Raw genomic sequence first — 26,403 nt, 5'->3', positions numbered from 1 at the left:
AAAAGTTCATGTGCCTCATAAGTTCAAACTTTTAAAATTCATGTACAACATTCCACAACTACCGCTATCTTAACTACAAGCATTTTACTAAGACAATCAATGTCGCTATATCTAATCTGGTGCTTGTTGGACCAGTTTCTTCCACCCTAAGTAGAGTTGTTTAAATATGTGTATTAGGCTAGTTGATTGAGATAGCGTGTCAGCCTCCTTTACACTCTAGTTCGAATCGCCCTCGAAAATACCGCCACCCTAAAAAATAGATTCGTGGGCTCCCCTGTAAGCCCTTAACCCCAAAATATCACTGTTACCCAGGCCATCTTTAGGCCCAAAGCAAACCCTCCCCAATCAAACTCGCAATTTTTAAAGATTTTTGACCCCATTATTCTTCAATTCCAACGAAACCAAGGCTTGTGAAGCATCAAACGCAAAGGCCTCCATTAGCAAAAGCACTTACCCAACTTCACGTCTCCTTCCCAATCTTTTCTTATTATTTGATACAATTTAACAAGCAAACTCTCACACGGAGAGAAAGAAGCAGAAGAAAACAAAACACCAAAAAAAAATAAAAATAAAAATAAAAATAAAAACCCCAAAAGCTTTCCCCTGTCTTCTGTTTCTCCTCTCTGCTTTCAATCAATCGCAGAGCCATTTGTGTTTACAGGACCATTGCCCTTCAGCTTCTTCCCCATTTTTCACCTCCACACCTCTCTTCCCCTTGCCCTTTTTCTCTGACCGTCCCAATCCGTTTCGAATTGGGTGTCCTTTTCGAAACGTATCTTTCCTGTGTACCAATAAATTTCATTGATTTCGACTCTTCTGAGGATACTGCTTCGTCGGTCGGACGTAAAGATTCCTTCTTTAACTTTATCGTGTTGGTTTTCGATTTGGGTTTTGTTTGTTTAGCCCAAAAGAAAGAGTAAATATGTTGGAGTTTTGTTCAATTTTTAATTATGTGCATAAACATGGTTTTGTACTTTTTCTTGTCGAGTTTTTGCATTGGGGTTTCTGGGTTTTGTTTGATTTGTTTGTTAAGACTGTTATTTTCTCGGCGAATTGACTTGTGGTCAAGCTCAATGATCAGGTTTATTCCGATTTTCGGATATGATTTTACTTTGTTGCACAAAAGTCTGGAACTTTCCCGGAAAGTAAACAGCCGAAGTATATTGCTTTATGTAGGATAAAAAACAAAGTGGTTGCTAGGCCTACGGGATTTTGTGTTACATTGCACTGGAGAGGTTCCTTGAGCGTTTCTCGCGGTTGCGCTGTGTTACTTTTACTCAACTAGATAGTGAAACTAGAGGCCATTTCTAAGTTTGGTTTTTTTTGGCGTATTTATATACTTTTTAGTTTATTTTCAATCAGAAAAAACTTGGGTTTAGCTGATCAGTTTAGTATGCTGGAGACAGTGCATGGTTGGTTTCAGTTGTAATTTGATCCTCGTTAAACTGTCATTCCAATGTGATGATAATCTGATTGAGGTGCTTCGGTTTTAGTGGGAGGGCTTATTAATTTTGTTACTGCATTGTATAGTTTTCCCTCTTTCACCTATGTTGAAGTTTGTCTACAACTTTACGTGCCGGTAAAAGGACTTATTTTATGCTTTTTATTGCTTACAGAACCCTGCGTAACAGGTATAGTGGTTTGTGGAATGGACTGGCTGTATCTGTCCATTGTCAGCCTTTGTGAATGATGTTCGGTAGGTTGAAGGGTGTGACGTCTCTTGGCATTTTAAAGTGGAAAGGCGATTCATCTTTGACATCAGCATTGCTTAGGGATGTGGCTCCTGAGGTTGAATTATCTGAATATGGTAGGGCACCGAGTCCTGGCAGTGAGAGCCCTTCAGGGCTTCTTAATGGTGAGAGTATAAATGTGGAACCAATTGCTGATTTGGACCTGTTCTTTGAAAGGCTCTACAGCTACTACTGTGAGAAGGGACTTTGGTGTATTATTATAAAGTGGATAGTTGAACTTCTGAGCTTGGGCTTCACTATATTGTTCTCAGGATTCTTCTTATTAAAAGTTGATTGGAATGGTCTTCGTAATGCAAAATGTGGGATGGATGCATTCGAATCTGGAATTAAGCCCTGTGACCTTGCTAAGGAAGCCCTTCATCAGCACCCATTAACCCCTCTAACTCTTTCCAAAGCCATCATTGTTGGATATTTGGGCATATTTTCCATTTATTTGGTCTTCTGTTTTTTGAGGTTTTTCTCTCAGTTAAGGGATACTTTGGGTGTCCGTCACTTCTATCACAACAGGTATGTCTGAATGGTTCGACCTCAAAAGATTTAATGCGTTTTTAGCAATGTCTCTTGTTTTTTACAGAACCTATGCCTTTATTAGTAAAGAATTGTGATTTTGGTTGTCTTCTTGCAGTCTCCATGTCACAGACAATGAAATTCAGACCATGCCATGGGCATCAATTCTTGAAAAAGTTGTTCAGCTACAAAGATCACAGCAGCTCTGTGTGGTCAAAGATCTTTCTGCTCATGATGTGGTTATGCGATTGATGCGGAAGGAGAACTACTTGATTGGAATGCTTAACAAGGGAGTGCTTGCTTTCCCGATTTCACAGTGGGTTCCAGGTGCTGGTCCAACTGTCAAGTTTGGCTCAGATGGAAAGCAAGAACGATTAATACTGACAAAAACCCTTGAGTGGACCTTAAATTGGTGCATTCTGCAGAGCATGTTTGATCGGTAGGGTGAATCTTAGTACAAACATTATGCTATACTTGTGTACTCCTCGATTTCACTTGGATTCTTGATCTCTTATCCAAGTGGCATATGACCTATATCATATTTACAGTTATCTGGAATACGTTATGATGCCTTCTTTGTTGTTTTTGTACTTACATGTTTTGTTAGCTACAGTGAATATTTATCCTATAGATGCTAGGAGCAAAATTGTAATGCACTTCTTTAAAATGAAACTAAAAATTAGAAGCTATATCAGAGATCATCCCTGGCTGGCAAGAAAGTATTGGGTTGAGTTGGCATAGTCTCTTGGTCAAACTTTGTTGAATATTGTAATTGCTTTTAGTTTCTAATCTACTTGGTGTACTTGTAGATCTTTGCACGATATAAAGAAAAATGATAAACTGGGACCTATCTACACTAGAACCTTGGGTAGGAGGTTTTATTGGTTCGAGTGGTCATGCTTCAAGGACTACTCAAGGGTAGAGTATGGTTTGGTTGATAGTTTTTCATTCTTGTTTCATTGTCTGGTGTTGTGTATTTCCTTATACATGAAGTGTGTAATTCTTTTCAAATAGGATGCACTCTGGAGCATATTATTTGTCCTGTGTCTTCTGCTGTATAATTCTTTTGTAACGATGTGTACTCTTTCTGCAGAAATTTCTGTGTTACAAGGGACTTTATATCTAATCCAAGAACTTTAAAGAAAAGGCTTATGGTAGTTGGGTTCGTAATGCTTCTCCTTTCACCATTTCTTGTCATATTCATGCTGGTATATCTCTTCCTGAGGCATGCAGAACAGTTTTATAACCATCCAAGCACAGCATCATCTCGAAGGTGGTCAAATTTGTCAAGGTGGATGTTTAGGGAATTTAATGAGGTAATATTTTTGTTCCTCTCAAGTTCAACACAATCCTTTTCCCATGTCTGGTACTTATGCTACAGGAAAATTTGGTAGTCAAAAGTTGTCATTTAAGGTCCAATTAATATGTTGGCTTGGGAAAATCAATCTTCCCCTCCCTTCATGCTTTTTGTTTGCAGTGTCTATAATTGTGCTGTGTTTTGCACTTTTCTCTCTTTGTATTAATTGTACGACCTGCATGGTGAATGGCAGGTGGAGCATTTGTTTAAACACCGAATCACTAGCAGTGTAGTGCATGCTTCTGATTATCTGAAGCAATTTCCGTCTCCTATTATTTCTATAATAGCGAAATTCATCTCTTTTGTTTCTGGTGGGTTTGCTGCTATTCTAATCATCATTGCATTTCTGGAGGAATCTCTGCTAGAGGGCCATGTAAGATACTTATAAAGTAATGCTATATCAGGCTGTCTGTATACATATCGATGCTAATAAGTTGTTTTGTTTCTACAATATTTTTGAACCATGTAGATATTTGGACGCAACTTGTTCTGGTATGCTGCTGTTTTTGGAGCTATAACAGCTATCAGCAGGGCTGCCATTACCAATGAGCTGCTGGTCCTTGATCCAGAGGTGGCAATGTCTATGGTGGTACAATATACACATTATATGCCGAAGACATGGCGTGGCAAAGAGAATACGGAAAGGGTTCGGGTAGAGTTTGAAACCCTGTTTCAGGTAATCCTGGGACGTTTCATTTCCTCTTGTCAGTTTTATACTGGGATTGATTATGGGAAATAATCATGGGCATGCCAATTGAATTTATGCATCACATACATAGTACGTTCCATTCTGCATTTCTATTTCCCGTTGGTGAAACAGATACTTAGTAGGGCCATTTCTGCATCACATACGTGGTTGAGTCTATATAGATATGTCCCAGTAAATGTTTGATTGTTCACAACTAATATTAAATCTAGTTTTGTAAATAATTTTGCTCTTAACAAAACAACTTATTATTGCGTGTTATGATTAATACACAAATTAAGCTGCTGCTCATGCTATTTCGTTTTTCCAAATGCAGTATACTGGAATGATGTTACTTGAGGAGATGGCCTCAATCTTCCTTGCTCCATATTTACTTATATGTGTTGTCCCGAAGGTCAGTTTCTATTGTAATTGCTAATCTCACAATTTGCAGTTTCTTGTTTTAATGTATTTTTGTGTTTTATTTTGCAGAGGGTGGATGACATATTACAGTTTATTGCAGACTTCACGGTAGATGTTGAAGGTGTTGGTCATGTATGTAGGTTGGTATTCTTCACCAATCATTGTTGTCACTGTCTTTTCATCTGTATTCTGGCACCATATACTCTATTAACAAGAATACAAAATTTGACTGCCCTGAATTCTTGGCAGTTTTAGCACCTTCGACTTCCGAAAACATGGTAATAGCAATTACGGGTCTCCTTACAATGTACCTCGCTCCCAGAGGAGTTCTCAGGGGAAAATGGAGAAATCGTTTTTGAGGTATGATCACAACCATTACCCATAAGATTCCTGTAGGCAGCAATTAAGTAGTTGTAAAAAAAAATGCAATATTACTAGGACTATGCTAATTCGGCACGCCCCGGATAAATTCCTTTCCGCATCTCAAATCTTATGAGCTATCCAATTTTTGTGGCAGCTTCAAGAGCAACTATCCATCATGGGACCCAAATACTCAAGGAAGTCAGTTTGTAAAACAACTGAGAACTTTCCGGGAGCAAAAGTTGCAGGGACAAGGAACTAGACACACATATTCTCCTCCAAGAGGCTTTAGCGAAAGGAACTTTTTATCACGGGAAAGGCCAACCCCTGGAACTGGCTATCACATGGGGTCACTGTGGTTAATTGATGCGGATCAAAAGAATCACCCCTATCTCCTTGATTGGTATTACACCTCTCGGCCACACCATACGGCAAGTTACACTGGGGACATTCCAGAAGAACCATTTGAAGCTACTGAGCAACATTCTGCTGATTGGAATCCAACCAACTGTCTAGATAATCAACTGAAATTTGAAGATCTTTGGGCTCAACACTATGATGATCGTACACAGTCTAATAGGGGGGCTTCTACGTTGGCACCTTTCCACCGAGAGAGTGTACTTCAGCATCATGACGCGGGTACTTCTGCACATCCAATGCAGAGTCATTGGTGGGCTAGAACTGGCCGACATGGTACACAGCCCCAGTCAAGTTTTCTCGAGCCTCCAGATTTCGCCCAACGCGGCAAACAGCCCCAGTCAAGCTTTCTCGATCCTCCAAACTTCATGCGTCAGCCGTCAGATGATTATCACGGAAACTTCTCAGAAAGAAGCTTCAAGGAACGTGAACAAGAAGAAGAACTGGAACAAGAACAAGAACAACTGTTGGATTGGAGGAACTATCACAGTTTGTCCCAAACAAGGTATGTAGATGACCTAGACTTAGAGGCAGGAGAGTTTAATCTTCATTTCGATGATGTGTATAGTACTAGACCTCCAGAAACTCTGGAAATAAAGCCATAGCCACCCCCAAGCTTTTAGTGATATAGATTTGTTCCCCTCTGGTTTTTTCAAGAGGTTCTTGCTTAAGTAATTTGGGTGGTTTTGCAGCTACTGTGGAATGTGATTAACGTTAAGTACTCATTAAACGAATCTGTGTATTCTTTGTTGTATATAAATTCAACCGATTCTTGATTAGGCCAATGCTTAACTTTGTGAGGGTGACTGAGGCCAAAGAACATCCAGAACCCCTCCAAATTTGTACAGTTATATCCATACACACACACACACACACACACACACACACACACACATATATATGTAAGTTAATTGTCATTTTTAATTTCTTGTTCTATGATGCCACTAGTATTGTGGATTATCAAGTTGTATTCTTGATCACTTGTAAACAATGTTTTAAATATCGACGAAATTGTCAATATTTTCATCGAAATGTCCAAAAACCAAGCATCGATATGGTGGGGGGAGGGGGTTGGAGTCTGAAATGCAAAATGTTAGCGAGAAATCGGAAAATTTATGATATGGATAATATTTATCGATTTATTAAGAAAATTTCACCGGAATCATTGCACATTTGAATTTTTTTTGAGAATTTTTTCTCTAATTTCGACTAAATATGAATGAGTTATATACCAACCCCAACTTAGAGTTTACCATTTTCAAATTGGCACTTTCTCTCTTCAAGTCTCTACCGTCTATCATTTGTCATATATCATGGTTTGATATGATTTTCTTTAAAGTTTCAGTTTGAATTTTTATGTTTCGACAAAATTTGCATCATCAAAGACGACCGATATCAATATCAATATATTCATCTATATTTTTATAAATTTGTGTATCGATATTTCATCCACATCAATATATTAAACAATGCTTATAAATAGAAAATTCCAATTCAACTCTCATAAATGGCTAGTTTAATAGTCTTACCAATAAGGCAACAAAAGTAATGATTCTAAAAGAAGAGAAACTTCAACAAGACTGATCCAAAGATCTCTTACACTAAACGAAACTAATATGGAGTTAAATGGTATCAAAAGCGATAATTTTATATTTTTGTGAGAGATGATACACTCAAACCATCCTATTTGTGTTTTTATTCCTAAACAAGCACAATTATGTCGATACTTTATAAATTGTAGATTTGCTTGACTATGAACTAAGCTCTTTCAAACTTAAAAAAAATTAATAACCACGGTTCGCCGGGAGTTCCCTTTAACAAAATGAAAAGAAAACCGCGCAAAAAATATTACTGCCCACATCATGGTTCTTGTCCATCGTCTCCGCTTGCTCTATTCACAGAAGCAGTTCGTAGGGTTTATGCAAAAAGGGTTTAACAAAAATCCCATCACAAATTCACAAAAACCTCTCAACACTTCCGACCATGAGAAAATCTTCAATCTCTCTCTTCTCCCACCTCACTCGCCTGAGACTCAAATCCTCCGCTCCTTCTCTTCTTTCCAGAAAGTACATTTCCGACCACCCCTCCTCCTTCCCCTCTCCGCCGCCGGTCTCACCGGCACGTTTCCGTCCTTGCGCCATAACCCATGAATCGGTCTCCCAAAACAGCCTATTCCAAGCAAACCCATCTCGAAATATGAACACCCTCGTCGAATCATCGCCTCAAATTTCCTCCAGGCAGAGAAAATCCATGTAAAAATGGGACCTTGAAGAAGCTTTCGAGTCTGCGAAAACCACCGAAGAAATGCTTGCGGCTTTCAAGGCCATGGAGTTGGCTTTCGAAGAGAGGGAGCTCGGCATGGCTGCTCTGAAAGTCGGTCTCAAGCTTGACCAGGAAGGTGAGGATCCTGAAAAGGCTCTGTCTTTTGCTACCAGGGCATTGAAAGCTTTGGATAGAGATGATAGCGGTAAGCCCTCTTTGGTTGTTGGCATGGCTTTACAATTGATGGGTTCTGTTAATTCTGGATTGAAAAGGTTTAGTGATAGTTTGGGGTACCTTAATAGGGCTAATAGAGCATTGTGTAGATTAGAGGAGGAGGGTTTTGATGTTCGGGATCTTAGGCCAGTGCTACACGCTGTGCAGCTTGAATTGGCGAATGTGAAGACGGCAATGGGGAGGAGAGAGGAGGCTTTGGGGAATCTTATGAAGTGTTTGGAGATTAAGGAATTGATGTTGGAGAAAGATAGTACTGAACTTGGCAAGGGACACTGGGATTTGGCAGAGGCATGTGTAGCTCTTTTGAACTTTAAGGATGCATTAGGATTTTGTATGAAGGCGTTGGAGATTCACAAAGAAAAGTTGGGGAAGAATTCGGTTGAGGTTGCACATGAAGGAGGCTTCTTGCGGTTATTTATACAGGGTTGGAGGAGCATGAGAAGGCGTTGGAGCAAAATGCATTGTCACAAAGGGTTTTGAAGAATTGGGGTCTTAGTTCCGACTTGCTTCATGCAGAGATTGATGCTGCTAATATGCAGATTGCCCTGGGAAACTTTGACGAGGCTATTCAAACTTTGAAGCATGTTGTTCAGCAGGCAGATAAGGAAAGTGAGACTAGGGCACTGGTGTTTATCTCGATGGGAAAAGCATTATGTAATCAGGAAAGAACGGCAGATGCAAAGAGATGTTTGGAGCTTGCTTGTGGAATTCTTGACAAGAGAGAGACAGTCTCTCCAGTAGGTGTTTCTGAAGCATACTCGGAGATAGCAATGCAATATGAAACTATGAATGAGTTTGAAACTGCAATTTCACTGTTAAAAAGAACATTGGCTTTGCTTGAGAGGCTCTCACAAGAACAGCACTCTGAAGGAAGTGTTTCAGCTAGAATAGGGTGGTTACTTCTGTTGACCGGCAAGGTCTCACAGGCTGTTCCTTACTTGGAGAGTGCAGCTGAGAGGTTGAAAGAGAGCTTTGGTCCCAAGCATTTTGGCGTCGGCTATATTTACAATAACTTGGGGGCAGCATATTTAGAACTAGAGAGACCTCAGTCAGCTGCACAGATGTTTGCTGTTGCGAAGGACATCATGGATGTCTCACTTGGTCCCCATCATGCCGATTCAATTGAGTCATGCCAGAACCTCTCAAAAGCATACGCTGCCATGGGAAGGTCTGAACACTCGTTCTGATTGTCTTGCATATTAGATTTATACAATGTGGTTATGAACCTTGCTATTTCCCATTCTTTCCTGCTCAACAAAAGTGAACTTAGTACGAATCTGGCACTTAAATTCTATTGTAAAAATGTTTAGTCTTATGTCGATTGTTATGGACAAATATAGATTCTCAGAATTTCTCTCCTGGATTTTCCAGCTTTGTCCTTGCAATCCAATTCCAGCAGCAAGTAGTTGATGCTTGGGAAAGCCACGGACCAAGTGCTGAAGACGAACTCAAAGAAGCACACTGAGTTCTTGAACAATTGAAGTTTAAAGCCCGTAACACATTTGCAAGTAATGAATTTACTACAAAGGCCTTACCTATACCCCAGACCCAAACGCATGCATCTGACAGGAGTTCAAAAGGCCGATTTCCTGTGAATTAGAAGTGTTTGGACATAATTTAGAAGATGCTCAAACTTATTCATCCGCTGCATAGCTTGGACTGCAAGGCTTCATAGATTGGTGAGGGTCTGTGGCTGCTGGTTTTAATTTTTTTTGGTAATCTTACGTAGCTAGTTATATAAACAACACAAATTATAATGATTCCTAGTTTTTCCAATGTCTTCATATGGTAAGTATTTGTGTACTAGAATAAGTCTCATTATTCTGGAATAATCACCCTTTTTCTGGTGCAAGTTGATGATTTTGGCCCGCATTCGAGTTGAGCTTGCCTACGAAGCTTGTAATAATAATCTTGGTCCTTAATTGCTTGATTAATAAAGGATCTTACCAGTCTTTGTGATACACTTATCATCTGTTTAGTAGGAAATTAATCTATATTTCAAGCGTGTGGCCCGACAGGTTTACACTCTCTTGCCAGATTTGTCTGAGACATGTTGCCCTACAATATAGTAACTCTGTTTCTCTTGAATAACTTCTTGATTATGTTTGGTTGGCAAAGACGTATGTGATGATGATGATGTTGGTGTTGGCTCATATGTCTTGCTTTGTTACTTTTGCCCTTGGCTTATTTTTTTTTTTTGGGCATGTTACTTAACAAATGGGAAATTGAAGGAATTGGAGAACTAAAATACAGGAGAAGGAAAGGAAATCGGATCAACTAGTCCCGTCGATTTATTTCCAATTTTTAGGCATTTGATTGCAGATTTCAAGAAAAATTGTACGCGTTTTCAATTCTTTACATGTAAGTAAATGCAGGGAAAGTAAACGAGGGAAATGATTTCAATTTCTATTTCTTGCAAGTAAACATGCCTTTAGACTTGAGCAATCTAATTTCTTTTTAGAAATTGATTTTTGCACACGATTTTCTCATCATCCATACCGTTGCTTATTTCTGGTCCTTGGACTGAATAGATCAAAAGAAAATCTTGGGACAAAATTAAAAATGAATGGACATAAGAAATATCATTCATATAAGCTTTCTCTCTATGTAAGCCCGAGAGAAATTCCATGGAAACATCACGCCTGCAAACGAAGTTGTTGCAGGCCCACACACAAGCAAACTCCATCTGAAAGCCGAAGAATCCAAAGGTAAATCCCTTCAAACTCTTCGATTATGAACATCCATCATCTTCCACCTCATCTTCTTCTTCTGGGTTTGTTGTTTTAGAGCTAAAGAAGATAATTTAAATATAATTTGAATCATTGAAGTGATCACCGCTCCCGACCTCGGTAAACCACCTTTACACTCCTCCTTTCTGTTTTCAATTTGGGACTCGAATTTAAGCTTTCATGTCCTTTACGTTTTTCATACTTCTTTCGTCCAATCCTCATCACCCTAGCCTCTCTGTCTCTCTCTCTCTAAACAATTTCCAATTGATTTTTGGAGAGAGAAAGTGACAGCAGCAGTAGTGGGGAAGGAAGAAGGACTATTCCTGTTTCTGTGATCATTTCTGCCTTCGAAGCTCTGGGGGTTTGGCTTTGGCTCCATTAGCTGTTGAGGTAATTATTAATCCATGCCAGGAGAGGGTGACAGTGAGAGAAATCATCGGGATTGCAGGGAGATAAAGAGAGAGGGAGGAGTGGGGGTGGTGAACACTGGCAAGTTAGGTTCATGTATGCGGGATATGTGGAATAAGAATACATATATTTGAGAGTTTTAGGTCTTTTTCAGCGTCCCTGTTTAATGGTTTTGTGCCTTTTGATTTGCAGTTGGATTTTGTGTTTGGATGTTTTTTTTTTTTTTGTGATTTTGGTGGTTATGTCTGTGTGCTTCGATCTTGCGTCTGGTTGTCTAATTTGATTCGGTTTTTGCTTTCAGGAAGCGCTGGTCATCAAATTTTGGAGCTGTTGTGTGCAGCATTGGAAGCCCTTTTGTGCTGAGGGTATACAATTTTTGTTTTTCCTTTTGAGTCTTTTGTTAAGAAATTTTTTTTTTTTTTTGGTGGCCTTTGGTCTGCAGATACAATTTTTGTTTAATTTTTTGGTTTTTCAAATTTTGGCTATTTTGTTTATGTGTTTAGATGCTCAGTGTGGGTTTATGGTGTAGTTTTCCTTTTATTTTCAGGAAACGATGCTTTTTGTTTTCTGGAACCGCTTGCAGAGCGCATGACTTGAGGATCTCAAACCGAAGGTAAAAGGTAAAAGGTAAAAATCTCTGGCTTCCTTTAGTGGTGTAAGTTTGCATGAAAGAGAGAAACAATAACCAAAAATTTATCTGAAGAGAACCAAGAATTTTGAAGCCAATTACATTGGCTTAAGAATTTCTTAGGATACAACTTGCACTCAATCGACAGTTTTATTTATTTGCCTCTGTTTTCTTGCTCGGAAAATATTATTTCCAGCCCTCAAAGCTAACCAATTGAAATTTCTGTTCGGGCAACAACCAACACATAATTCTAATAAAAAAGAAGTAGCGAGAAGAAGAATGTAACACAGAGACACATGCATGTGGAACTTCATTGCTAGATTTTATTATTTATCATAACTCAGTAAAGAAAAATCACAGACGCTGCCTTCATAGGTTTAGGGTTTTATTTTAGATAAATTGCAGTGCAATGTGTGTGCTAAAGGTTTTTGGATCCAAAACGGTCAGGATGCTAATTTATAAAGAATTTTTCTTTAAATTTCTGTGTTCTTTTGTGATTTCATTTTATCTGAATTATTCATTTAATGTTTGAGATGCACTACCTTGCAGACTATTGTTCTCTTTTGGCTATAACAAGAAATTTGATTGTGCAGATTGTATTTGTTTTGGGATCTGTAAAAGGATATTACAAGTATTATATCTTGGCTGTTGATACCATACTTGGATTCTAAACTCTCCAAAGCTGCCTTCATCTGGGTTATTTTCTCAACATTCTCTTTTTCGTTTACGGTTGGTTTTGTATACCATTGCAGGTGTTAAATTTGTGATTTGTTGTTTATGTGGTGAAAAAATAGGATGCTAGAACGATTCAGATTGTTTATGTCTTACACAAAAAAAACTTTTAGAACTCCCGATAGAAAGAGATTTCGCTAACGAAGAAGACTTTTATTTTTTTGTGAGATTTAAGAGGTTACCTTCTCCAAACGCATAAATGAACTTTTGAAGAAGCCTTTTGACCTCTCTATCCTCTACGATGCTGAAGTTGCCCTCATGATCACCTTCTCTCCCTCTGGCATGGCCTGCCAATTTGCAAGCCACAAGTACGTTTAATTAACAAATAATTCAACTAGCTAGCTAGGTTTGATGATCATCTTTTCAATTAATATGGTTTTGCTAACGTGTAATGCAGCACAAATAGGACCATTTCCATGTATAGAGGTAAAGTAGGCTTGCTTGAAATCAAACAACTTAATGTTGTGTTCCAATATCACAAAGAATGGTGCAGGAATTTTCATATTTGGGTAGATTTTTATGAATTGTTCTCGAGCTAAAGGTTGAAATGATCTTATTCACTTTGACCTTTTCTAGCAGCTATTTGTTAATGGTCGATAACTTGGCAAAATGAATTTTTCATGCTACCATTTTGTTTAAATGTAGAAACAAAAACTAATATCCATCAAAAGAAAGATGAGTTACAAGGAAAGATAGGATATCCGTTTAAGCTTGACTGAAAGTTAGAGTGTAATGCTTGGTGATCGTCTATGAACATTTAAATTTTGGTTTGCCTTTATTAATCTTGAGTTCACTCTTTTCTATTTTTATTATATATTGTTTTCAATTATATAATTGCAGCTTTCAAAAGAGGAAGATGGGTATTTTTGTTTGGTGAGAGAGAGGGGGAAGATAGTCAGAGAGGTGAATTATGTTGACAAATGGGATGGTGGATTATAATGTTGTATTAATTAGTATGTTAGGATTTTGTATCATGTTGTGTGAGTTAATGTTTTTCGTTCTGTGTTGTGAATGATTTTGCATTCGTTGCTGCCAGGTTTTTGTCCCGGTGTTTATATGTGATCCCAGATGTGGGCTTTCAAACTAAGCAGAGCCTGAAAAAAAGTGTCAATCTTTTTTGTAATGGGGTTGTGCCAATCTTTATAAATACAATGTTTTGAATCGGCCAAAAAAAAATTAGGTTGTGATGTTGGTAGTTAGTATATGTGATTAATGGTATTTCACAGTGTTGTATGGTTTTTTTTTTCCTTTCCTTTTCTTTTGTGGACACCAACATTGCCTTTGTTTGTATATGCTTTGTGTCTAGCCAATTTAAAGTTTGTTTAATCAATTTTAGTTTTTTCATGTTAAATGTGATGTTTAGACTTTGTGGTTTTTTGAAATAGGTGGGAGCATAATTTGTGCTGCAAATTATTAGCAAAATAATTCATAAGATGACTTCAATCTGTCGAAGTTGAAAGGATTAAGGAATTATATGATTTCGGTCAGTCGAAGAGGTTACTTTTTTTCTCTATTGCTTGAGAATGTTTCTTTGAACAAAATGAATGAAAGCTTAGTTTTTAGCCATGGTTTCAGGTATACTTATCACAATAGAACTAAATGGAAATAAAATTTTTTACACTTTTTTATTTTTATATATGCTGTTTGCCTATAAAATTTGTTTGAAAATATCTTTGGTGATGATTTTGAGTATAATGTGTTTTCCTAATACTGTTTTTCTCCCTCTTTGTAGTCCAGTCTTGCAGAAGACATCGCCATTAACTGGTAACAGATCGTTTGCTGTTGAGGTTCCCATGCAGAAGAGCGAAAATGCTACAAGTGGAGGATAGATAACATCTCAAGACACATGATATGAGGGTGCAGGTAAACTGTACATATGCGTCTGGAAAAAGTAAAAAGTTAAGGCGGGTTGGCTGTAGCTTCTCCTTCTCGCCACAACAGAAACTACTTTTGAACTGCATTAAGCTGTTAATAAATTAAGCTTAAGCTATATTTTACTTATAAAATATGGGTAAATTGTTTTAAATAGGAAAATTAAGTGTTTATATTAGGTAAACTGTCACTTTTACAAAGTTTTCTGGTAAATTAGATATATAGTTTAATTCGAAGGGTTGTATTGACCTTTACCTTTGTTAAATTATATAGTTTAAGCATGTACCCTGTGTCCAATCCCTATATATCTGCTCAACTCATGGGTCAATTATTTGCCAGTAGGAATGTTTAATTGCTTGATCAATGATGTCGATTCAATTTGAAGAAATAGGACTTTTGTTCAATAGGGATTGAGACTCTCACATATGAGTAAGATGCCCCAATTGTTCATTGATTCTTAGGTGTTGCGTCTTTTTAGTTGCTTTGTGTGGAAACTATTCATGTTTGTTGCAACTAATACATTCAAGTCCCGCAACAACGCGTGGACATATTTTCTTGTTGTGTCTAAATTAACCCAATGTGACCCTATACATTGGTTTATCTCATGTTATGCAACTATCCAATTGCAAGTCAACAATTTCATCTTCTTTAGCTTAGCTGTTTAAGAGAATTCACCAATACGAGGCTCCGAGTTCGAATCCTCCCTTCCAATGTCATTCCAAGAGCTTGCAACTTAGTTTAAGAGCATTCACTTCTGCACCTAATGTCCTAAGTTTGACTTACGCTCTCCTAATCTGGCACCAGTTGTTTATAGCTTAGTTAAAAGCATTCATCTATACATCTCAAGTCCTGAGCTTGATTTTCCCCTCTTCCAATACCGCTTATATTAAGGAAAAAGATTACAAAAAGAAATTCACATTACAACTTATTCAATAGGAAGGGAAAAACAGACCTTAGTTTTTACCTTCTCCGTCTTTCTTGGTTCATAACTTCAATGTTGTGCTATGAGTAATGACTTGTGGGGAATCACCCTTTGTGGTTGCCTAGGAGGAAGTATGACTCCATCTCCTCCCTCCAATTCAATGACTACAAAGTCCACATCACTACCAATCGAAAACAGCTCCGAGTCCTGAGGCGAAGAGCTCGGTGCTATGACATGATCGATTGGACAACGAATAGTACCCGAAACACTTGTTCTGCAAAGGGGGCAGTTAGCATTGCTTTGAAGCCATGCATCAATGCAGTTAGGGGTGGAAAAAATTCCCAAAAATCCCGAACCGAACCGAAAAAATCCCGATCCCAAACCAAAAATTTCCCAAACCGAAATTCCCGAAATTTTCGGGATGCTATCCCGAACTGATCCCAAAATTTCGGTATGGGATTCGGGATTGGCTTCTCGATATTTCGGGAATCCCATACCGAACCGAAAATATATAATATTAATTATTATATATATATTATTCTTTTATAATTGATGCTAGCAGTTTCTAATTCATGCTCTGCAACCTGGAATGCCCTACACCTTGCATATTTTTCATGTTTTGTTTGATATTCATGTGGATTTTATTATTGCTGCTGCCATGGCTGATGATTTTAGAAGGCTTGATTCTTTTGTCTCTCAACATATTGCAAAAAAGGTTTAATTAATTTGAATTTTGACTATGATAAAAACAGTCAGGCATGTCAGTGTTCAATTAAATGGTAGTGTGAATGAAATGAAATTCCTAGTTCATGAATGTGTTCTTGAATTATATATTTGAAGAACAATTCATAATTTCATATTTCAATTTGGGATTCCCGATTTGTCCCAAAATCCCGAAAATATTTCGGGATTCCCGAAATTTGGGATTCCCGAAAATTTGGTTTGGGATTGGTCTTCAAGTTCCCGTCCCGAAAAATTTTGGTTTGGAATTCGGGATACTAGTTTCGGTATGGTATCCCATTCCGAACCACCCCTAAATGCAGTCCAAGTGAAACTCATGGCTGCAGTTGGGAGGAACTTTTAGTGTGTCTTGTTCTTGAAACTCTTTCAAACAAACTGCACATCCACACACACTTCCCTCTTCATCAATTCCTCCCTTGAACTGAACAATTGGGATTCCACGAATGACTGATTCGTGAAGCCCATGGTTCCACACTGACGGAGAGAAGGCTGTGAGTAGTTCCTCATTTTGCCGAGCTCGCAAGGTGGTAAGAGACCTCATGATCGGGAGACTGACTTGTTGCCAGTTTGAGCAAAACTTGACAACGATGAGATGGTAGCTCACTAATAAGAAAGCTGAGGCCATGGGGCTTAGTAGAACAACAGCTAATATAGGGAAAGAAGAAGGTGGACTAGGCAGAGGTGGTTGATATGTGGAGTTTACCTGGTTTTTGATGTGTAGGGTGAGAGATTGATCACCAAAATTGTACCAGTTTTTGTGCTTTGTTGCCATAATAAAATGGTGCTGAATGTCACTGAAACTTGATAGTGTGATTCATAGATGCTGATATATAATATTTTGACCAATAGCTTCAGTAAGATTTATTTTTTAATTTATCAAATCAATGAAATTCAGTAACAACTTAAACGTGAAAGTATAAAGAGATTGGTTACAAATTTTTGATAAAAAAATCTAAACCTACCGTAAACCGTATATAAACCACGATTTAGTGGCCCTTTATTTATGTCTAAGTGTCTTTCAAATTTTACTTTTAACTAACAGTTGTAACTAGTTTTATATATAGGATGATTTATGAATAATATTTTAAAAGATAGACAGTTTGGATCGTTGAAACATTACGGAATAGCTCTACAAAAAAGTACGTAAAAAATTAAGTTAAAAAAATGGTGTTGTAGATCCGTCTCCAGATATAAGTGTTGAAAGATTGGTTTTGTAGTCATACACTATGAAGGTGGTTCTGGGCCATTGTGAAATTATGGTCTACAATGGAGTTGGACTACTACTAGATAGTTTGGGACATAGTCCCTCCCTACAACTTCATCTTACAGCCCATTTCATTCCATTCTTTTCAAGACTACCTGGGCATTCTGGTTTAGGGTAGTGGTTTTGGCACTTCTTTTGTAATCACCTGCATTTCAAATTAAATATATTTGCATTTTTTTTTCATTCATAGGACTAGGAGGAGTGCATGAGGCTGTACGATGAGCCTTCATATGTCACCCATGTATTATATATGTTGTCTTGGGTTAAACAGAGATAAAATCTTGAACGTAACCGAATATGGACTCGTTTGAATGTGCTTTTAAAATGACTGAAAGTGTTTTTAGAGAAAATATTTTTTGAGTTTTCAAAAACACTTTAAGTGGTTTCTACAAAAAGCACCAGTTATGTGCTTCTTTCAGGAAGCACTTTAAGTGATTTTCCAGGATTTGCAAGCATTTTTGCTAAGGATTGTTTCCAAAAATATTTTCACCAAAAGCGTTTTCATTCATTTTAAAAGCACATCCAAATGAGCCATATATTTATCATTTTTCCATCCATGAGAAAGTAGGCTTAGAGAAAAAAAAGATATGCTCCTGTTGCAAAGGCAAACTCTTTCCTAAATTGATGAATTTTTGGAGCCATTGTCAACCATATGCTAGTCACTCAATAAAAAAATATTGTTAAAAGAAGCTTCTTTACCTAAACAATACACAACCAACTTGGCGCCTTTAATGCAAAATCTGTGTGCATATATCTTTTTGAAGGGAAAACAATAGTAATTTTATTGATATGAAAGATCGAAGAGAGTTATAATCTTCTAAATATGTGTTTAAGTTCACATAATCTATAGTCATAAATTTTTAACACAAACATTGAAATGTTCGGCGATTTCTCTTAATCAATCATCATCGTTCGGCAGATCACCCGATTTGCTACTCAGTGAGGCTTAAAACCTTCAACAGTTCTTCAGCATCGGCAGCTGTCGAATAGAAGTGTCCAATGAACTCTGCAAACGTCATGGATTTGTACAATGGTGGATTCACTGGATTGCACAAAGCTTTTGCAGGTTCTATAATAGTCTCATTAGACGGATAAACAAAGTACGCGACCGTTGTCCTTGCATCTCTTGAATTCGTCACCACTCGATGTTCTGCACCTTTAAACTTTGAATTGCTGATCATCTGCATTAGTCCACGTCATCAGGTTAATGGTAGAGAAACCATATTTTTGCGTATACAAAGACCTAACGAGGTTAAAAGTAATTACGAACCTGCATGGCATAGCCTATGTTAACAACAAAGGCATCAGAAATAGGCTCAACGCCAAACCAATTCCCATCTTTGAAGACTTGAAGCCCCTCTGAATATTGAAGTAAAATGGTTATGAGGGACGCATCGCGGTGTGCCTTTAATCCCAAGGTTAAACTAGGATCTGGGCACAGCGGGTAATGATTGAACATCAGCGTTGGATTTTCTGTAAGTCCGCCATTGAAGAAGTCTTTGTTCAGTCCCAACCCTTCAGCAAGCATCTCCAGAATGACAGACCCCAATTTTCTTAACTCCTCCATAAAAACCTTGACAACCTGTCTGCTTACATATGAAAAAAAAGGAAAATCAAAATCATCATCGATCCATTCGTGTTTCTAAGCAATGAGCTAGTAGCGTTTTTCACACTCCTTCCCTGACTCTCCTTTGATTTATTGAATCCAAAGACTAATTTTTTGTTTATTAAGATGAAAGGAGTACAAAGGGAGAAAATGAGAGTGGTAGAAGTCACCTTCATTAAGTGCGTAGAAGTTCGAAAAGTGCACGAGAGCGTTACATACCGGTATCGATTAGGTTTTTCAGGCAAATATTGCATGTAGTTTTCAGAAGAATCAGCAGGGTGTACCAGTGCATCTCTCCAGTAGTGAACCTCTTCATTTGCATAGTTTTCACTGCTTGTGTAGAACTTGCATCTTCCACTTGGGTCCTTTGAGCTTTCAGTTTCCTTGTCTTTTCGGGGCATTGCATGAAAATCCTTGGAAACATTCATTGTGTCATCAATCAGCTTCTTGGAAACCCCATGGTTGATCACCTGAGAAAGTAGCGGAGTACACTTTGTTTAGCGTATGATATGATCACAAAATGAACTTTAAAAACTTTACGGCAACAAGAGGATCACAAAACAGACAATAAAAAAAGGCACTAAACAGTGTTATAGACAATTGTTTGTTCAGTGATCGAAAGTTTGTAACTGCTTCTTATGCGCATATGTCCAAACTTGAATGTAAATTACAAGATGAAACAATAAAATACTAAAATTGATGAAGATGCATGATTTTTTTTTTTTTTTTTTTTTTTTTTTTACTTTTCTGAACCTGGAAAAATCCGAACTCTTGGATGGCTTCAGAGGTTTGTTCAATTGTGCGACTCCAATCAGGCCCCCTGAGATCAACTACCGGAATGTTCTTGCACAGAGGAACATCGATATCCTTGCCAGGCCACTTTTCCGGCGGTTGGACAAAGGTTTGGGGCACCGACTGAACATCATACCAGCTTGAAACAAGCTTCTGATCTACTGGCTCCATGTCAATCTGTGAAATACAATGGTGAAATGAATGGTTGCATGTTGCCTTCTATAGGAAGTCATATGTCATCTTTCACGTGAATTATTAATGCGGAATCTGCAAATTCTGTTACACATTAAAACTTTCCATGACAAGTGTCAAATCAAATCCTCTAGAGTTATGAAGCTTCATATTTGAGAAGTAGTAGTAGAAAAATAGTTTTGTTCCCCTAACACGTGGATTTTTCATTGTGACTGTCAAATAAGATCAAATGGCGTGAATGTGACTGAAACGTGGGAATTTTTGTGTCTCACAGATGCTGATATAGATGATCAAATCTGTTATGGACACGGCCCATAGCTCAGCTAATGCCGCAGGTTCTTTTAGAATTAGTTACACTTTAGTGGAGTACATGTATTGTATCCTTGTACGCTAAACTGAGCACATGTATTGTACCCTTGTACATTGAACTGTATTATTTTGACAATGCATTAAAGATGCATGCAAGGCACGAATTTCAACAAGACTGTAAAAGTAACTTGAAAAGGCAAAAATAAAGAGTAACTGATTCAAAACTAAGGAGATGTATTCAATTGAGATTTTGAGGATTTTAATGGATTTTGATGGAGTTCAATTAATTTGTAAAGATTTCATGTAAATTTTAGATTTAATTCCCTCAAAATCTCATGGGAAGATGTGAGATTTGAGAATTCTTAAAATACACTAAGAAATCTCTCTAATCCCTCAAATTCTTTAACTTTTTAAAATTCTTTAAAATGAATTCTCAATTAAATACACATGGAATGTTATAAACTTATTTAAAATTCTAATTGAATATACTCAAATTTATAAGAATTTTAATAAATTATCTTAAAATTTTGATTGAATACATGTTAAATTTCATAGAACCGGAGACTGAAGGGATGCTAAACCGCCAAGAAGCCATGTATACTTCCACTTAAATCGATGAACCATACAGGTGTTGGAAGATTGGTTTCCTGTCTTGGACTGGTTTTGAGGTCACACATTATGAAGGTAGTTCTGGGCCACTATGAAATTCTGGTCCGGAGTTGGCCTACTACTAGATAGTTCTGGGATATGGCTACTTCTAAAATCAATATGCATTTTTGAGTTATGCGACATGCATGCTTAGTTAATCTACTACCAGTGGTTTTGGCATTCTCGTTTAAATATATGTACTCCAAGTTAGGTATAAGTGGTGATATATCATCCTATCTCTATTTTTTTCATTACGTAAAACTTTTATCTCACGTGATAATACACATACTTAACCACATGTAGAACCTGTCCTAAATTGATGGATTTAGAGTTTTGAAGAGCCATTGTTAACTATATGCTCATGTCACTCAATCAAAAAATATTGTTCAAATACAAGCCTGTGTTTGCACTTCATAACCAAAGATGCATGTGATATCTCCTAATCATGCTATAGTTTTCTTCTTTCCCTAAACAACACACAACTTGTACAACAATACAACTCCAAGTCAACAACCTAGATATATTTTTTATATGCCAAGCACTAGCAATAAAGCTCATGATTTGGATGTTTCAACCCTCCACATTATCTGTCAGTACATCAAATAATTCTAAAGTCTCCTCAAGTTCTTATCGATTAGTTATTCAGTCTTCCATACGATGAGTTCCAAATCAATCAAGGAGACAAAACATCGGATGAGCCACAAAGTACTACGATCTGGGGGTATTCCTCTTCACTTAGAAATGAGAGGTCGTAGGTTCGAATATCATGGATGACGAATTTGATACCAAATTATGCTGCCCATTGTGTTGCTTAGCCAAACTCCCCTTCCCCTTAGTATAAAAATATCGATGAACTCAAAAAAATAAATAAAAGGAAGTAGCGGATGAGGTTTTGTTAGGGTGTGCCCTTGCATCTAAGTTCAAATTGCTCTTAATACTTATATTGTCAAAAAAAAGAAGAAGAAACTTAAGAGATTATTAATTGTGATACTTTTCTTCTCTTTGTTTGAAAGAAATTTAAGTTTGAATTCTGCTTCAACCATAAATAACAAAAAGTGAGATAATTATTTCCTCTTTTGGTAGGTTGATTATGCCCTCATGTCCTCACCTGCACCAATTTTTATTTTCATATGGGCTAGCTTGTCGGGATTATTTTCCTAAACCAGCTTAAATATGTTTAGTAACCAATAATTAATAATTAATGTTGTTATCGAAACACACACGAGTACAAATATAATCTCATCATCTCCTAACTATTTGTGCGCAACCTATAGTCATAATTGTTTTGACACAAACGTATGGTGTTTTCTCTTAATTAATCATAATTAATTGGATCACATGATTAGCTACTCGAGAGGCTTAAAACCTTCGACATTTCTTCGTCGTTGGCAGCTTTCGATTTGAAGTGTTGAAGGAACTCCGTAAACTTCATGGATCTGTACAGTGGTGGATTGCACAAAACATTTGCAGGTTCTATAACGGTCTCATTAGACGGATAAATGAAGTACGCAATCGTTGTCCTTGCAGCTCTTGAATTTGTCACCACTCGATGTTCAGCGCCTTTAAACTTCGAGTTGCTGATCATCTGCATTAGTGGCCATCAAATTAATGTTTAGGAGATCTTATTTTTGTATATGAAGATTTAATAGAACATAAATAAAGGGATTTTTACATGTAACGTACCTGCATGACGTAGCCTATGTTAACAACAAAGCCACTAGAAATAGGCTCAACACCAATCCAATTCCCGTCTTTGAAGACTTGAAGTCCTTCTGAATCTTGAAGTAAAATGGTTATGAGGCTCGGATCGCGGTGTTTCTTTAATCCCAAGGTTAAAGTAGGATCTGGGCATGGCGGATAATGATTGGACAGCAGCGTTGGATTTTCAGTAAGTCCACCGTTGAAGAACTCTTTGCTCAGTCCCAACCCTTCAGCAAGCATCGCCAAAATCATAAAACCCATGTTTCTTACCTCATCCACGTATGCCTTGAAAACTTCTCTGCAAAGACATGAAAAATTCAAAATCATCATCGATCTCCGTTCGCATGGAATTAAGCAATGAGTAGTCATTTTCACATTTTTGTTTTTTCCTAAAACACTCGTCACCTTTATGTCCTTTGATTCTTCTTTAATTTATTCAATCTAAATACTAGGAAACCAAAGAAGGGTAGCAGGAGAAAAGGGAATACGGATATCATTCATTTCGAAAAGGATATGAGCACTCTGTACCGGTATTGAGTAGGTTTTTGAGGCAAAAACTGCATGTAGTTTTCAGAAGAATGAGCAGGGTGAGTCAATGCATCTCGCCAGTAGTGAACCTCTTCATTCGCATAGTTTTCACTGCTTGTGTAGAACTTGCATCTTCCACTAGGGTCCTTTGAGCCTTCAATTATCTTATCCTTTCGGGGCATTTTATGAAACTCCTTGGAAATACTCATTATGTCATCAATCAACTTCTTGCAAACCCCATGATTGATGACCTGAGAAAATAACAATACTGCTCGTATCATAAATTTTCCGAGCAAAAACGTTTGCTCCTTATTAAATAAAAATAATAATGAATAGGAACGGACATGCTTCGATAAACAACTTGATAATAATATCAACACATTATCAACAACATATAAATAATTTTTTTTAATCAAGAACTGACATCTATTCAATGGCAGACTACTTTCGTTTAGCATAAACATAATTGAACTTAAACTTTAATGCAAAAAACAAGATGGAAGAAGTGTATGTTGATGAAGATGCATGACTTTTTACAAACCTGGAAAAATCCGAAGTCTTGGCTAGCTTTGGAAATTTGTTGAATTGTGCGACTGCGATCACGGCTGCCAAGATCAACTACAGGAATATACTTGCACGGAGGAACGTCAATACTGTTACCGGGCCGCTTTTCAGGTGGGTGGACAAAGGTTTGGGGAACAGATTGAACATCAAACCAGCTTGAAACAAGATTCTGGTCTAATGTCTCCATATCAACCTTTGAAACACAAGAGTAAAAGAAATCGTTGCAAGTTGGCTTTTATAGGAAGTCATCTGCCATATTCCACATGCATCGCCAAGTTGTGAAGATGGAAAGGAATATTGTTAGCATTAAATAAATTTCAGTGCCATATTCCACAATTAATCAAGTTGCAATTATTTTTTGGCAAGGGGATAAAAGGACGTTTGGTTGAAGATTTTGAAACCAAATTTTGTTGCGGGGAAGTAGGGAGTGCCAAATATAAATACATTTCAATAACAATTGTCAAATACTGTCACGTAACATTATTAAGTAATTAATGTTAACAGGTGTACGGAAATTCAGATTTAGCTAAATTGAGTAAAAAAATGTGTTGTCTCTCTACGACCAAAGTTCGAATCCTCCTCAACATCATTTAGATTAGGTTTATTAGAATATCGCTGGGTTTCATAAAAGAAAACATGTGTATTGATTTATTAATGTTACATATTGAGTTCATAAATATGACCAATGTCGTCCGACCCACATATAACACGCGAATAATTCATTGATGTGCTTTTAAAAAAAAATTGTTTTGATATGTTGTGAAAATAAATAGCTGTCAAATAAAGTTGTTGAGTGTTTGGTAAACATTTTCTTATAAAAGTGCTTTTAACCAAAAAAAAAAAAAAAAAAAAAAACTAATGAAAAGGTTTGAAAACTTTGAATTTTAACGATAAGGATAAAGCGAATAGTATCAGGATTGACTTTTTAGTGTAATAATGTGGTTTTTCGTTAAAGTGAACAGTACCAGAAGTTTTTCATTAAAGCTCCCAAAAAAAAATTGTGAGTGTTTGTAAATTTTTATATAAAATTGTTATAACTATGTTAAATGACTAAAAATGATATAATATTTAATGAAATATAATAATAGCCAAAAAGAATAATGCATGGCAAAGATTGTAATCTTGTAAAATTTGTGTGGATATATTACTTGTGACATCCCACATCGTCCAAGGGAGTGATCCTTAAATGTATATTCTCATCCTTACCTAGCACGAGGCCTTTTGGGAGCTCACTGGCTTCGGGTTCCGTAGGAACTCCGAAGTTAAGCGAGAAGGGGGCTAAAGCAATCCCATGATGGGTGACCCACTGGGAAGTTGCTCGTGAGTTCCCAAAAACAAAACCGTGAGGGAATGGTAAGCCCAAAGCGGACAATATCGTGCTACGGTAGTGGAGTCGGGCCCGGGAAGTGGTCCTGCCCGGGCCGGGATGTGACAATTGGTATCAGAGCCAATCCCTGGCCGGAAATGTGCCGACGAGGATGTCGGGCCCCTAAAGGGGGTGGATTGTGACATCCCACATCGCCCAGGGGAGTGATCCTTAAATGTATATTCTCATCCTTACCTAGCACGAGGCCTTTTGGGAGCTCACTGGCTTCGGGTTCCGTAGGAACTCCGAAGTTAAGCGAGAAGGGGGCTAGAGCAATCCCATGATGGGTGATCCACTGGGAAGTTGCTCATGAGTTCCCAAAAACAAAACCGTGAGGGAATGGTAAGCCCAAAGCGGACAATATCGTGTTACGGTGGTGGAGCGGGCCCGGGAAGTGATCCGTCCCGGGCCGGGATGTGACATTACTTATCATTTGAAAATTTTATTAAATTGGCATTGTTCAGTATGCTTTAAAAAAAAAACTTTTTTAGAAGTATCGTAAATCTTACTTTTGCTTTTCTATGGTCATTAACAATAGTTCTTTTTTTTTTTTTTTTTTTCACCAAACACATTTAGTATTCTAGATTTTTTATAAGCTTCCTTTTTTTTTTTTTTTGAAGCACCAAAATCCCAAACTAGCTCATAATCTTTAACGAAGGCGGTTGAAAATGTCTATGTTACTTGTGGGATGAATGACGAGATTGAAGCTCATATCCTTTTTTTGAAGAAAGTTGTTACTTTTGCTTTTCTATGGTCATTAACAATAGTTTTTTTTTTTTTTTCACCAAACACATTTAGTATTCTAGATTTTTTATAAGCTTCTTTTTTTTTTTTAGAAGCACCAAAATCCCAAACTAGCTCATAATCTTTAATGAAGGCGGTTGAAAATGTCTATGTTACTTGTGGGATGAATGACGAGATTGAAGCTCATATCTGTTTTTTGAAGAAAGTTGGGGTTCTATAAACCATATGGTAATATGAGGAGTAGTTCAACTTCTTATAAGCCCTTGCATAGTTTGGACCTTCACTAATGTGGGACTTTGTCCTCACATTCTCATGTGCATCTCACGCGTGGCGAATTTTCAAGACTAATACATGGACAACACAAGCAAGATGACGTGGAGCATGTGTAGCTATTGGACTTTACATGGGTCGACCTGGCTCTGATTCCATGAAGAAAGTTGGGTTCCACTATAAAACCAATTAACAATAAAGAGAGTAGGCCAACATCTTATAAGCCCTTACATGGTTTAGTCCCTCACCGATATGAGACTTTATCCTCACATTCTCACCGGTGAGTTCAGTCATGTGATATGGTATTGTAGCTCTCTCCAACTCAATTCACTAGACATAGATGAAGTGGATCTTCTTTCATGTTGAAACTATGTGCCACCGGTTTCATGCG

At 37.4% G+C, this 26,403-nt stretch overlaps 4 protein-coding genes and 1 pseudogene across 5 annotated transcripts; 2 read left to right on the top strand and 3 right to left on the bottom strand.

Annotated features, from left to right (window-relative positions):
* Positions 1-424: 424 nt before the first annotated feature.
* On the top strand, positions 425-6,285 carry LOC137728061 (autophagy-related protein 9). The gene is made up of 10 exons (XM_068466945.2): positions 425-843; positions 1,617-2,258; positions 2,377-2,697; positions 3,352-3,574; positions 3,809-3,988; positions 4,085-4,291; positions 4,638-4,715; positions 4,793-4,863; positions 4,973-5,083; positions 5,241-6,285. The coding sequence occupies exons 2-10, from the start codon at positions 1,687-1,689 to the stop codon at positions 6,103-6,105; spliced, it is 2,628 nt and encodes an 875-aa protein (XP_068323046.2). The 5' UTR covers positions 425-843; positions 1,617-1,686; the 3' UTR covers positions 6,106-6,285.
* Positions 6,286-7,329: 1,044 nt separating this feature from the next.
* LOC137730171 (protein KINESIN LIGHT CHAIN-RELATED 2-like) lies at positions 7,330-10,036 on the top strand (annotated as a pseudogene). Its single transcript, XR_015952747.1, has 2 exons — positions 7,330-9,164; positions 9,368-10,036. The product of XR_015952747.1 is annotated as a protein KINESIN LIGHT CHAIN-RELATED 2-like (transcript).
* A 5,259-nt stretch (positions 10,037-15,295) lies between these two features.
* On the bottom strand, positions 15,296-16,800 carry LOC137728391 (RING-H2 finger protein ATL16-like). Its single transcript, XM_068467191.2, has 2 exons — positions 16,332-16,800; positions 15,296-15,610 (listed from the first exon to the last, which is right to left on the bottom strand). Exons 1-2 carry the CDS (start codon positions 16,798-16,800, stop codon positions 15,357-15,359), a joined length of 723 nt encoding a protein of 240 aa, XP_068323292.2. The 3' UTR covers positions 15,296-15,356.
* Positions 16,801-18,224: 1,424 nt separating this feature from the next.
* On the bottom strand, positions 18,225-19,861 carry LOC137728390 (hyoscyamine 6-beta-hydroxylase-like). Its single transcript, XM_068467190.2, has 4 exons — positions 19,652-19,861; positions 19,118-19,368; positions 18,563-18,878; positions 18,225-18,473 (listed from the first exon to the last, which is right to left on the bottom strand). The coding sequence occupies exons 1-4, from the start codon at positions 19,859-19,861 to the stop codon at positions 18,225-18,227; spliced, it is 1,026 nt and encodes a 341-aa protein (XP_068323291.2).
* A 2,159-nt stretch (positions 19,862-22,020) lies between these two features.
* On the bottom strand, positions 22,021-23,889 carry LOC137727716 (hyoscyamine 6-beta-hydroxylase-like). The gene is made up of 4 exons (XM_068466535.2): positions 23,610-23,889; positions 23,069-23,319; positions 22,523-22,838; positions 22,021-22,424 (listed from the first exon to the last, which is right to left on the bottom strand). Exons 1-4 carry the CDS (start codon positions 23,817-23,819, stop codon positions 22,182-22,184), a joined length of 1,020 nt encoding a protein of 339 aa, XP_068322636.2. The 5' UTR covers positions 23,820-23,889; the 3' UTR covers positions 22,021-22,181.
* Between the last annotated feature and the right edge of the window lie 2,514 nt (positions 23,890-26,403).

Source organism: Pyrus communis, chromosome 10 (assembly GCF_041283825.1).
Source record: "Pyrus communis isolate YQ-2024b chromosome 10, ASM4128382v1, whole genome shotgun sequence".
Classification (NCBI taxonomy): Eukaryota; Viridiplantae; Streptophyta; class Magnoliopsida; order Rosales; family Rosaceae; genus Pyrus; species Pyrus communis.
The sequence above is the reverse complement of the archived record's forward strand: the minus strand, read 5'-3'. Positions and strand labels throughout refer to the sequence as shown.

Excerpts from the sequence above, each read along its gene's own strand:
- LOC137728061 (XM_068466945.2), top strand. The coding sequence starts at position 1,687 with ATGATGTTCGGTAGGTTGAAGGGTGTGACGTCTCTTGGCATTTTAAAG. Across the intron at positions 4,864-4,972 it reads GGTGTTGGTCATGTATGTAG|TTTTAGCACCTTCGACTTCC; the intron begins GTTGGTATTCTT and ends AATTCTTGGCAG. Across the intron at positions 5,084-5,240 it reads ATGGAGAAATCGTTTTTGAG|CTTCAAGAGCAACTATCCAT; the intron begins GTATGATCACAA and ends TTTTTGTGGCAG.
- LOC137728391 (XM_068467191.2), bottom strand. The coding sequence starts at position 16,800 with ATGGCAACAAAGCACAAAAACTGGTACAATTTTGGTGATCAATCTCTC. Across the intron at positions 15,611-16,331 it reads CAGCCATGAGTTTCACTTGG|ACTGCATTGATGCATGGCTT; the intron begins ACTGCATTTAGG and ends TTTCCACCCCTA.
- LOC137728390 (XM_068467190.2), bottom strand. The coding sequence starts at position 19,861 with ATGGAGCCAGTAGATCAGAAGCTTGTTTCAAGCTGGTATGATGTTCAG. Across the intron at positions 19,369-19,651 it reads AAGAGTTCGGATTTTTCCAG|GTGATCAACCATGGGGTTTC; the intron begins GTTCAGAAAAGT and ends CTACTTTCTCAG. Across the intron at positions 18,879-19,117 it reads GAAAAACCTAATCGATACCG|ACAGGTTGTCAAGGTTTTTA; the intron begins GTATGTAACGCT and ends ATATGTAAGCAG.
- LOC137727716 (XM_068466535.2), bottom strand. The coding sequence starts at position 23,819 with ATGGAGACATTAGACCAGAATCTTGTTTCAAGCTGGTTTGATGTTCAA. Across the intron at positions 23,320-23,609 it reads AAGACTTCGGATTTTTCCAG|GTCATCAATCATGGGGTTTG; the intron begins GTTTGTAAAAAG and ends TTATTTTCTCAG. Across the intron at positions 22,839-23,068 it reads CAAAAACCTACTCAATACCG|AGAAGTTTTCAAGGCATACG; the intron begins GTACAGAGTGCT and ends ATGTCTTTGCAG.